Genomic DNA, 12,569 nt, shown 5'->3' with positions numbered 1-12,569 from the left:
ATATCCAAAATTTTAAATGTAGATTGAAAAACACAGCGCATAGGACAAACAAAACACAGTTTGGGCAAAGTCTGCCTTTGGGCCACCAGTTGGCAACCTGTGACCTGTGGTTTCAAAGTAACAGTACAAATTTTGTGATCATTTGATCATCCGTGGTGCTCTTTCTCTGTCAAGGCGAGGAATAGACATAACTAGCTTTTCCAAAGGGGCTGTGTTTGTAAATGTTAACATTGTTTGTGAAATGTTACTTAAGATATTTTGTAAGGCTTTTATATTTTATTTACATTTCTAAAGTTTTTAAATTTCTATACTCTCATTTGGTAACCACAACAACTCTATGACATAAATGCTATTCCTTTTTCCATTTTACATGAGACAATTTTGGCTTAGAGAGAGAAGTTTGAGCATTTGTCAGAGGCCACTCAGTTAGTGGCAGGTCAGGAGTTATACCCCAGGACCTTGGGCTCCCCAGTTCGATACCTTGTCCCACATGTGTGTCCCCTGTCCCTCCGCCTAGACTGCTTTCTCCCATCTTTACATTCCTGGTTCCATCTCATCCCTCAGGTTACTGTTTCAGCATCTCCTCCTCTGGAGACCTCCGCCAAACACTCCATTTCAGCTAGTTCCCCTGCTGCTGTCTCAGCTCCTGTTTGTTTTCTTTACGGTGCTCACCATGATGTGTGATTACTCTGTTTGTTTGCTTGCATCTTTTGCCAGTCTCCCCTTCTAGCATGTAAGTGCCCCAACATGTGTCTGTGTTTGCTGTTTTATCTTTGGTCTCTAGCCAAGGAAGGGCTGGCTCATAGTGGGTGCTCAGTGCATTTATTAAGTGCATCCCTGTGTGGGTGTGCGCATGCATGGCGAGTGGTTCCGGCAGAGTTCTTCATATTTAGGTATGGATCGATGGAAGGGCTGAGGAGGAGAGGCTGTCTTCTATAATTTGGTATATTAGCTTTTCTCACCCACCCCCCTCCCCCATCCTGCTTTTGGCTCCCTGCTTTTCCTAACCTTTGGTTTCCTGTTGACCATGTTGTCATTCTTCCCAGGTACCCAAAGCTGGGAGCCTGCCCCTGACTACCGAAGTTCTCAAAAGTATAGCACTTCCTCCGGCCTTAGAGAAGAAGCCGCAGGTGGCCTACAAGACAGAGATCATCGGAGGGGTGGTGGTACACACACCCATCAACCAGGTGCTGGGGCCTGGGGCTGCCAGGGGCTAGAGGAGGAATGGTAGTGTCCATGGTATGCCAGTGATGTGCACCGAGGGCTGCACTGAGAACAGGGTGGATGGGAGTGGGGGAGCCAGTGCAGATGGGGTGGTCAAGAAGATATAGGGCAGGGGTGGGTGTGAGGGATGGCAGTGCAGCAGTCGAGGTCATTGCATCCGGAAGCTCTGTGGCCATTGTGGTTCTATACCAAACACAAGAGACTAGCGCTTGTAAGTCCCATGGGAAGTGGGGCCAAGGAAAGCAGGTGAGGCCGGAAACAAGCCCACCGTCCCTCCTTCCCTTCTGTGCTTATCCCCTTTCTGGTATGCATTCTCTGTCCTTCCCTCCCTCCTGGGTCTGTCCAACCTCCCCAAGTCATGTTCTGTGAAAGTACCTGGTACCTGGTGGGAGCAAAGTAAACGTTTATTTCTTGTTTAGTTCTTCTTTGACTGCCACAGGGGACAAAGAGGTGAGGGATGATTGGCCAGAGGGCGCTGTGTGGGGTGGGGGTGTGCTTGTATAAAGAGAGGAGGGAGGTGCTAATCCTGACACTGTTTCCTTGTAGAACGGTGGGGATGGGCAGGAAGGGAGTGAGCCGGGGTCCCACGCCCTCCTTCGAAGGTCTCAGAGTTACATCCCCACGACAGGCGGCCGTGTTCCCACTGGGCCCCCCCTCATTAAGAGCGGCTACTGCGTGAAGCAAGGGAATGTGGTGAGTGTTGGCATGGGGGCCGGAACGGGTTATGGTGACTCCTCCTTGGGGCCCGTGGGTGTGGGCTTATAGGGGAGAACAGGCTGGAAGGAGTAGCTCAAGTCATCTGTGCAAGCCACCACCTTTGGGTGGTGAGAGATTTGGGACCAAACCCTCGTCCCTGTAGGTCGGAAGTATTACTCCTGATAGGAAGAAGTCTCCCCCACAAACCTGAATGTGGGAACCCAGCTTCCATGGGGCTGGATCCCCGGGAGCTTCGAACTGGAACACCTTCTTTGGAAGAATGCTGGGATCTCTTCCAAATGTTCTGCTTTGTACTTTTCGTTTCAGCGGAAGAGCTGGAAACGTCGCTTCTTTGCACTTGATGACTTTACCATCTGCTACTTCAAGTGTGAGCAGGTTTGTAGTGGCTCTGGGGCCCTTCTGAGAGGTAATGGGAGCAAGAGGCACACGAAGAACACCCACGTGTGTGTGCATGAGTAGAGGCAGGGGCACACACAGGCTTCGGAGGTGCATCCATCCCGTGTGCACATCTTTACAGTGATGTTGAAGTGGCCTTAACTTCCTCCCTCCCTCTACGCGGTGAGCTGCTCTGTGCTCAGAGCCACAGAGCGTCTTCTTAGATTTTCTTCTCTCGATTATTTCGAGACCTTGACTTGTTTACAACCTGGTTTTAGCCAACCATCTCTGATGAGAGAGGCTCATCGGTCGGCGGGTCTGGGTCCTGGCATTATGTGGACAGCCTCATTTACCTGTCTTTCCATTTTTTTCTGCCAGGACCGAGAACCACTGCGCACTATATTTCTCAAGGACGTGCTCAAGACCCATGAGTGTCTAGTCAAGTCTGGGTAATTGTCTTTGCTTGTTCTTTTCTGATCAGAACCCCCTTTTGCCCTCTTAAATCTTCATTTCCTGCACTTCTGAGACTTTATCAGAGTCTTCTTCCAAGAGCAAGAGATGGGGCCTGGCTTCTGTGGCCGGCTCCCCACATTCAAGATGATGCAGCCATGAGACCACACTGAGCACACCTACCCCCTCTCATTACCCTTCTCTGGCTCCTGAGGAGATGAGCCTGTCTAATAATTTTCTGTTAGAGAAAAAGAAAGAATGTAGGAATAAAGATGAGAGTGGTGTCGAGATGCTTCTCAGCTGTTGCAGTTAGATGCTCCTTCCACAGAAGGACTGGGGCTCCTAGGGGGACTGTGCCTTAGTCACTGGCTTTTCAGCACTTCTGGTCAGATCACTGCTTAGGCTAGTGCCTCTTCCCTGAACTTTGTATGCCTTTCTCTTCTCCTTTTGACAAAGTCCCTGCCATCCCCTTAATACAAGGGTGATTCACAGCAACTCTCTGTGACTCCTGTTGGGCAGGAAGAGCAAGTATTTTTAATGTGTTCCTCTTTCCACTAGGAATGGTTACCTTCCAAGTGCCAGGGTGCATAGGATGAGTTTGGGACCTGGGGCCCCTAGGCAAGGGCTCTCCTGTATGCAGGTGCCCACCAAATGCAGATGTCCATGGCACTAAACTTTAGAAACCCCAAGGGCATCTGGGCATGTAGAAATCCTCATTTTGCCCCTCAGTCTTCAGTCTTTAGCGCCTTATGTTTGTGTCTCTCCATCCCATGGACTGTGATGCAGAGCCAGGATCATTAGGGAAGCTGTTAGCAGCAGGCAGACTGTTCTCACGTGAAGGCAAGGCAGGGTCTTGTGTGACAACAAAGTGCTGTATGACCGGGGAAGCAGGGACAGAAGCATTATACTGGGTCCTGCAAATGGCAGTTGCAGAGTACAGAAGATTGGGAAAGTTCCCCCAATGACAATTTATAATTCAGGAAAGTAGCTGTAGATGGAAGGTTCCAGAATTGTGCCTCCAGAGGTTGACAGTGGGTAGAGGAAAGATTAGACATGACTGGATCCTCGGAGATGGTTCCTGACTATAGAGGGCCTGTGCAGATAGATGTCTGACCGACTGGGCAGGTGGGGATGGCTTAGCAAACCCGGATAAAGTTCAGTCCTAAGAGTGCTTTGCACTTAACCTAAATCTCTGACTGCCAGGGTCAGACTGAACTCTGAGTAAAAGAATTAAGGGCTCTGGAGATCATCAGGGAAGGAAGTCCCAAGGCTCTGCAGGTTCCAGGCCTATGAGACTGTGTAGCTTCTCCCAAACCCACTCAAGGGGGTGTAGGGCATCCGAGTAGTCAGTGAACACTTGTTGAATTGAATTGAAGTGAAGTGAAAGGCAACATGTAGCCTGAGAAATAGAGGTGAAAAGAATGAGGATTTCCTCCCTGCTTTGCTTTCACCTTCTCAGTAGTTGATTACATAGTTGTACCATATGTGGGGAAACAGTTTAAAAGGTTAAAACATTTTAGCCAGAAAGAAAAGCCATCTCTCCTCAGAAACTCAGAAGACAATAATAATAGTGAAATGTGTTTCAGTGGCATGCATTATAGCAGATGCTTTATTTACCTTATAATTGATCTCTGCAGTGACCAGCCCAATAAAGGAGGTCTTCTCGTCTCCATTTTACAGTCGGGGGACAAAGGCTCACAAAGTTTTAAAGATATTCCTAAAATACCTTTTCCCTAAGTAGGATGAGGATTTGGCCCCAGGTTTGTCTGGCCCACATCTTGTCCCCTCCCACATGGGTCTTCAGCTTCATACTCCTCCCTTGCCTGGTGCCTATGTCACTGGTCTGGTGTCTGCCATTTCCTCCCAAGTCCTCACTCATGAAACCAGCACTGCCTGTGGCCAGTCCTTTCTTGGAATTATTCTGACACGTGGCATATGACACACAGTCTGACATCTGATTGTATCGTTTTGCTTTATGTTCTTTTATTGGGAAGGAATTAGATCTTTCACTCTTTATGTATTTTCCACAGTGACTGGAGGCTTGCAGTATGCATTTAACACTAAATGATTTCTGCTGATGTGAGCTTTGTCACTGAGCATCAGCCACTTCTCGCCTTCTTCCTTGCACAAGTCAGGATCCCTCTTCCAAAACTCACACCCAGTTTGAAACATCTTAAAGTAGTCTACTCTCTCCTTCCTTTTCTTCTTTTCGGCATCCAGTCTCCTCAGCGCAGTACAGTGAGGCACAGAGCGAGAATTCTTCGAAGCTGAGGAGGTTGCTGCTTAGGGGGAGGAAATGAGAGGGTTGGCTCCCTTAGGAGAGGCAGACGGTAGTGGAGTAATTGAAAATGTAGACTTTGGAGTCAGACCTGGGTTCGTATCCTGGCTCTGCTGTTTACTAACACTGGCGCTATGGGCAAGTAATGTAACCTTTCTGAGCCAGGATTTCTGCATCCATAAAATGCCTCATTGGATTGTTGAAGATTGGGTGAAATAACGCACAAAAAAACACTCCAGTGAACAGATTCGTGGTTGTCAGGGACAGGGGGTGGGAGGTGGGCAAAATGGGTGAAGGTGGGCAAAATGGGTGAAGGTGGGCAAAATAATCCTGGGCGTGTACTATACAGCATGGTGACTATAGTTAATAATACCATATTGCATATTTGCATGTTGTTAAGGGAGTAGATCTTAAGGTTCTCATCACAAGAAAAAAAGATTTGTAACTGTGTGTGGTGATGGATGTTAACTAGACATTGTTGTAATTATTTCACAATGTATACAAATAGTAAATCATCATGTTGTACACCTTAAACTAATACAGTGTTATGTATCAGTTATAACTCAGTAAATATATACATAACCAGTAACATTTTCATCTAGTTGACCCTAAAAAAACCCCACACTCAAAACAGTGCTTTGTACAAAGCACTTGATATATCTTAGCCACTAAAAAACCCACAGCTGTAGGTGGTGTGGGGTATGGTGGCTATTAGGAAGTTTAAGAGAGAAAGGAGCTTTATCTTGTTAGAACTGGTGGTGGTGTGTGTGTTGGGGGATTCTGTCAGGATGGTAAGACCTCCCAAGACCCTCCAGGAAGTGAATCTAGAGGAAAGCCCTGTCTTTTTTTGAGGCAGGAGCTGAAGGGAGGAATGGCCTGGAAGCCCCCTTTTTACGGTGGAGGGCACTGGTGCTTTGACCCAGGACAAACTGAGTCCTCAATGTGTGCACCAGCATGCCTGGTAACTTTCCTTCTCTTTCTCTGTCTAGTGACCTCTTAATGAGGGACAACCTGTTTGAAATAATAACAAGTTCCAGGACCTTCTACATTCAGGTAAGACGCTCACTCTGGGAAGACTTTGGCGTTCCATTTCTGTGAATGGTGCACTCACAGGTCTTGCCCTTTTCTTTGCTTTCTCTTTTATTTTGTTTGAAGTTTCTAGGTGGTAAATTTAGCCCCTGATAGTCTGAGTCCCATTTTCTTCTGAACAGGATGTTTGCCAAAAGCTTCCCAACCATGAAATAATAAGAGCAGGTTAGGCCGCTGTAGTGGAGAATGTGAGCTCGTACCAGCTGCTCTTAGCTGCTGGGCGCCAGCTAAGCAGAGAAAAGGAGAACTGGTCAGTGGTTTCACTTCTCCTTTGGAGGGTATTTATAAGCCCCGTCTCTGTGTGGACATCACTGTGTGCGGAAGGACAAAAGCACAGAGGGCCCTGTGCAGGCACCAGGTGCAAAGCCCAGCTGCACAGAGAAAGCCATTGTTTGGGCTCTGATGGTTCGGCTCTCAGAAGCTTCTCCCTCCACCCACAGCTTTGGAGTTCTCCCAGCTCCTTCCAAAATCACAGGAGCTAGGAAGGCAGATTTCCAAGCAGGGCCTAGACTTTCAAGGCCAAGTCCCTACCCCAGCCAGCCTAGCAATCCACAGTGTGCCTTGACTCATGCAGCATCGTGGTAATGCCGCATTTCTAGCATTAAGACTGCCATGTAGGGTGTTGGTTTAAATGTGGGGCTCCCCAGCCGAAGCTTTGCAGGGTTCTCAGCACCCTTTCTTCTTTGTTCCATGTCTCTCCCCACTGAACACCCTCCCTTCCACAGGGGGTTGCCCCCTCTGCCATTTCTTGGGCAGCAGCTCTGCTCGTCCTGACTCCCGACTGAGCTCGCCGAGCTGGCCCTCCTGCCTCAGCTCAGCAGACATGCTAGCAGCCTGAGCCAGCTGTGGGTTCCATTCATTCAGACAAGCCTGCGCCATCCGGCAAGGGACGGCGTAGGGGGCTGTGGAAAGTGTCACTTGGGGTGTTAGAGCTGCCACCATTGCCATTCAGGGACAAAGTTTAACTGTAGGTGCAACAAAAGCATTTTCAGTTTTTGCGTTTGACAGATATTTGCAGAGTGTCCTCGGAGCGCCAGGCATTTTGCCTCATGCTGGGGACACTGTGTTAAACAGAACAGACACTGAACCGGAGAGAGAGAGACTCAGTCCAGTAAACAGGCAGTTAAAACTGTGTGATCGGGTTGGGGGAGGGAGTGTTGGATAGATGAACACGGGTGGTTTTTAGGGCAGTGAAACGACTCTGTATGATACTGTAATGGCAGATGCATGAGATAGAACTTGCTAGCACAAGGTGTAAACCTTAATATATGCAAATTAGAAGAATTATTTAGTAGGTCAGGTGATCCCAGCATAGAATGCAGAATATGACAAAAGAACCTAAATGTTTTGTGAGTATGAAACAACCTCACTGATGGGAGTTGGGGGAATAAAAACCAAAAGCAAAAACCAAAAAAACAATGTGATAAGTGCGGCCCTTCCAGTGAGTGGTGGTTGCCATGGGAACTCATCAGCTGGACACCTCCCCCCGTCTCAGGGAGTGAGGGCAGGTTTCCTGAAGGGAGACACATCCAAGCTGAGTCTGCTGGGGGAGAGCCTCCCAGGCAGAGGGAACAGCATGTGTGAAAACGCCTGGAGATAAAATGAGCACAGAACATACAGGAGGCTGGAAAGCAGATGCAGAGGGCTCATGGCCTTGTGTGCCTTGTTTATATCCTGAGGGTTAGGGACCCTCGAAGTTAAACTAGGGGAGTGGCCCAATCAAATTTGCCTTCTAAAACTATCACTTGCGCAAGCATCTGACTGTCAGAGCCTTGTTTTCCTCATCTGTAAAGTGGGGATGTTAGTCTGCAACCCTGACCCCTTGGGCTATGTGCTGTGTGAATTGCATGGCCTGGTGCAGCATCAAGGACAGAGGAAAAAAGGGTAAGATAGGAGAGAGCAGTTTGAAGTCTGTTCTGGTCATTTAGGTGAGGGGTAAAGGAAGTGCGAACTAGGATGGGTGGAGAAAAGTGGAACTTTAAAAGCTATGGGACAGTCTTTTCCAGGACGTGGTTATTGGTTAGACGTGGAGTGAGAGGAGAGAGGCGGGGCAAGGACACTGCCCAGATGTTTGGCCTGGGCCTCAGAGTGGTTGTCACTGTGAAGGGAGCACAGAAGGAGGGACTATTAGAACAAAGACAAGCCCAGCAGAGGTGGTTCTGAGTTTACAGCCTCTGCAGGACATCCAAGGTGACATGTTCGGAAGGTCCTTCCATATACAGAGCCTGACACATTGGTGGTGCTAAAGAAATAGCTGTCAAGTGGACAGTTATGCTGGGTAAGAGTACAGGACGGAGCTTGCGAGTGGAGATGGTGATTTGGGAAACATGAACCCCAACAAAAGAAATAGTCAGAAGACATTGCATCATCTGCATGAGCGTGTGCACATTTACCAGAAGCTTCTCATCACTTCTGTCCTCCTTTGCCTTCTGCTTCCACATTTCTGGGATAGAAGAACACTAACATCACCCTGAATAAATAGATGAGTGAGTGGACAGATCTGAGTGTAGCACCTAACTCAACGAGAATGGAAAGTTAGAGGAGAATATAGGTTAAAAAGCATTAAAAATATGTGTTAATTCATTTCAAGGTAGCAACTATAAGCCTGCTTATGTTAACACAGTAACATTTTATGAGAAATAACTATGTTTCTAAAACAGAAGCAGCAAGAGTAGCATTGTTTTTTGTGCTGTGCAAATCTCTTTAGTGGCTGGCTTAAGAGGAGACAGGATTCTCATATCTGCCTCTGCATTCTGTCTGTGGCCATATGTTGTTTTGATTGGAGACTATGAAGAGATTCTGGTCCCACACGGATAAGTATTTGGAAAAAAGGAATATTTTAATAGCTTTCCAAATAATTGTAGATATTCTTCTTTGATTCTATACCAAAACTTGGTAAATGGTAGTTTCTTATTGTTTAGGTGCAATGTGGAATTGGAAGCTAATATCGATAAACTTTCATACTCTTACATGAAAATCCATACTCTTACATGAAAGCTTTGCACTTTGAATGGGTCCTTTTCACCCGTGCATGATTTTGTAAGTGTGCATTGGTTGTTTGGAAAGCAGTGGTCTCAACTGAGGTATGCACATCTTCCAAATGTTGGCACATTTTATTGTATAATATCAAAAAGTCACATCCGTTAATACCACCACCACTATCACCAATAAAGTCTTTAAGTATGGAAAACTGTCAAGCTCGTGGAGGTAGACAGAAGTTTTCTGAAATTCTGATTTTTGCTTTGAAACCTCAAAATTCATCATTTGCAAAAAAATACTTCCATGGTTTTTCTTGACGTACAGGCTCGTTTCATTCATTTTTGAGAAGAGTCTCCCACATGCCTAAGTCTGAATAAGTTTGACTGACAGTTTGTCTGTCATTTGTTCCAAGTCAAAATCGTGTTTCATGCAGAAGGTGAAAGAATATTAATGACGACTCATACAGTTGGGTGCCCACAGTTTTACCCACCGCGTCAAAGTGGCATCCTGACCTACTTCCTGAGTTATGTTTAGTCAGTCTACCGGAAGAGCCGTGTGTCCTCGGTCTCTAGGAAAGCCATACCAGACAACAGGGCAGATCTAGGCAGAGAAAACAAACTCCTTGGACAAAAGAAGACCTGGGCACAGAATGGGTTGGATTCCAACTACTTATGTGCTGGTCATTTACCTTCTATGTCACATTTATGTATAATTTGTACCCTGTGATCTCTCACACTGTAGTATTCTTTTCTGTTAATAAAAGACTACCATCTGTTGGACAGTTAGATGTCCCAGGCGCGGTGCTAACCAATTTACAGGCAGCATATCGCTTAATTCTCAGCAGTCTCTGAGGTCATCTCCATTTTATAGATTAGGAAATGCAGTGTCTGAAGGTAAATTATTTGTTCAAGATCGTAAACCTGTTAGACTTGATTCAAAGGTACCAGGTGCTAGAACAAGACCTCCTCACTGATGTTGTTTATAAGCAGCCAGTACAGAACCCAAGATATAGAGGGTGTGGCCATAGAGAGCCAGGGGGTCTGATTCTGACATAGAGAAGACCAGCTTGGGGTAACTGGGTGTCTTGCAGATGGATCATGGTGACAGAGATGCAGCATCTGGCAGTAATCAGGTTTCTAAGCTTGAGATGTCAGCAAGCTCGTCAGGAGGTAGATGGTTCTTAGTTCTGGGGAAGGGTTCAAAATGAAATTTCAGTCTTTGGAATACCAGGCAAGTGGGGTTCCCCATTTCCCAGTCATAGAAGGTCGGGGGTATTAGGTAACTTGTTAAGAGAAGGATTACTTATTTGAAGTGAGAAATGTAGTGCAGACTGGTTTTGGTAACTTGACATAAGCCCAGTTGTCAGAACTGGGGCCCATGCCAGGATAAGAGTAGTAATAAGAGGGCTCACACATGAATTGCAGAGGGTTGGGCTAGATCTCTTTGGATACTTACTGTTTTAATTTAGACTGCAAGGTGAATGACAGCACCTAGAACTATGTAGTGCACACCCATGCAATCATATGTGGCAGGGCTGTGTCTAAAGATGGCATTGGTTCTTGGGGAGAGGGCAGGGGTTATCAGCTGTGGGGGAGGGAGGGCTGCAGAGGTTAGGAACAGAATGAAGAAGGAGTTGCCTAAAAATTTTGGACAGCTGCAATGTAAGTAACCAGAAGTAGACATGGGAAGCCTTGTATTAATGACCTCTAGCATTCATTGCTTCACACCATTGCATCTGTTAGGGTGCTGGGCTCGTAAAAGCTCACTGGATGTGATAAAACCACAGATGGCAGGGACTGGTTTTAATACTCTATGTTCCTCTCACTTCAAAAACTGCACTCAAGGACACAAACCCTACTTTTTCTTCTGAACCAAACACCAGAAACACACACATGCTTAAGCACACCAGGAAGCGATGAAGGTCTGAGCTTGGCACTTCCCTTTTTCAAGCATTTTTCTACTGAGTTTTAAGAATGTTTTAGTCTCTTAGTAATTCACCGTAAGTGGGGTGGACTTCAGCTCTGTGTTCACCTCTGGTTCATGAAACTACCTTTGTGATATGGTCTTAAGATATTTTTGAGTGTTTGATGAAAGGTAAGCACAGGCTTTCCATTAAAGATAGATATACACCATAATTTTAGCATGCGATTTTTGAGGTTTCACTGAATTTTTGTTTCTGGTGGGTCCTAGTTCTTAAAACTACTAATAGAGATTGTCATGTGATCTCAGTAAAGTAATATTCTGTTTCTTCTCATGTGGGATCAGTTACAATATCTGCTTTTCTATTTGAATAATATTTTAAAATAACATTTGTTAGTTAAATGTTAAAATATTTACTAATGTTTATTATTATTATCCTCATGTCTGGGCTAACTATCTAGGTCATCTGGCAGAAAAATGTCAAACGAAATTAGAGAATTAGGGAAGAAATATAATTAGCAAACAATTTTCATCTCTATTACTAAATGTCTTAAGAGAGAGATTTAATTATTTTGCCCATCATATTAGTGAAGATTTTTAAAAATTGTAATATTTAATCTAGCAAGGGTGCATGTAAAAAAAATAGTATATTGTTGGTAAATGAAATCTATATTGTTGGCCAGAAATCTCTCTGGCCATATGTACCAAGACCCTGAAAAGAATGCATACTCTTTAAAAAAAAAATCTTTTTATTGTGGTTGTAAGAGCTTATAGCGTAGTGAAATTTCAGTTGTACATTATTATTTTTTTTTTTGAGGAAGATTAGCCCTGAGCTAACATCTGCTGCCAATCCTCCTCTTTTTGCTGAGGAAGAGTGGCCCCGAGCTAACATCTGTGCCCATCTTCCTCTACTTTATATGTGGGACACCTACCACAGCACGGTTTGCCAAGCGGTGCCTTGTCCCCACCCGGGATCCGACCCGGTGAACCCTGCGCTACCGAAGTGGAAGCGAACTTAACTGCTGTGCCACCAGGCCAGCCCCAAGTTGTACATTATTATTTGTCATACACCATATAAGTATGCCCCTTCACCTCTTGTGCCTACCCTCCACCCGCCTCCCCCCAGTAACCACTAATTGGTTCTCCTTGTCTGTAAGTTTGTTTATAAGAATACATACTCAGGGCCGGCCCCATGGTCAAGTGGTTAAGTTTGCGCACTCGGCTGCACGCGGCCCAGTGTTTCGTCAGTTCGAATCCTGGGCGTGGCCATGGCACCGCTCATCGAGCCATGCTGAGGCGGCATCGCACATGCCACAACTAGAGGGACCCACAACTAAAAATATACAACTGTGTACTGGGGGTCTTTGGGGAGAAAAAGGAAAAAAATAAAAAATCTTTAAAAAAAAATACATACTCTTTAATGTAGCAATTTCCCTATGAGCCAAAGAATCTTAAATATGAAAAAAGCTTTATGCGTAAAGACACGAGTAGCAGCATTATTTATATTAGAGGAGAATTGAAAATGATCCAGATGCAT

General features: G+C 45.7%; 1 protein-coding gene across 5 annotated transcripts in view; it reads left to right on the top strand.

Annotated features, from left to right (window-relative positions):
* The window catches only part of PLEKHA2 (pleckstrin homology domain containing A2), a 70,393-nt gene that overhangs the window by 50,936 nt on the left and 6,888 nt on the right, over positions 1-12,569 (top strand). For all 5 annotated transcript variants that reach the window (XM_005606303.4, XM_005606304.4, XM_014736551.3 and 2 more), the window contains 5 exons: positions 1,047-1,187; positions 1,771-1,917; positions 2,248-2,316; positions 2,695-2,765; positions 6,034-6,097. In XM_005606303.4, the coding sequence (XP_005606360.1) occupies positions 1,047-1,187; positions 1,771-1,917; positions 2,248-2,316; positions 2,695-2,765; positions 6,034-6,097 (492 nt within the window). The remainder of the gene's footprint in view (positions 1-1,046; positions 1,188-1,770; positions 1,918-2,247; positions 2,317-2,694; positions 2,766-6,033; positions 6,098-12,569) is intronic.

Source organism: Equus caballus, chromosome 27 (assembly GCF_041296265.1).
Source record: "Equus caballus isolate H_3958 breed thoroughbred chromosome 27, TB-T2T, whole genome shotgun sequence".
NCBI classification, from domain to species: domain Eukaryota; kingdom Metazoa; phylum Chordata; class Mammalia; order Perissodactyla; family Equidae; genus Equus; species Equus caballus.
The sequence above is the reverse complement of the archived record's forward strand: the minus strand, read 5'-3'. Positions and strand labels throughout refer to the sequence as shown.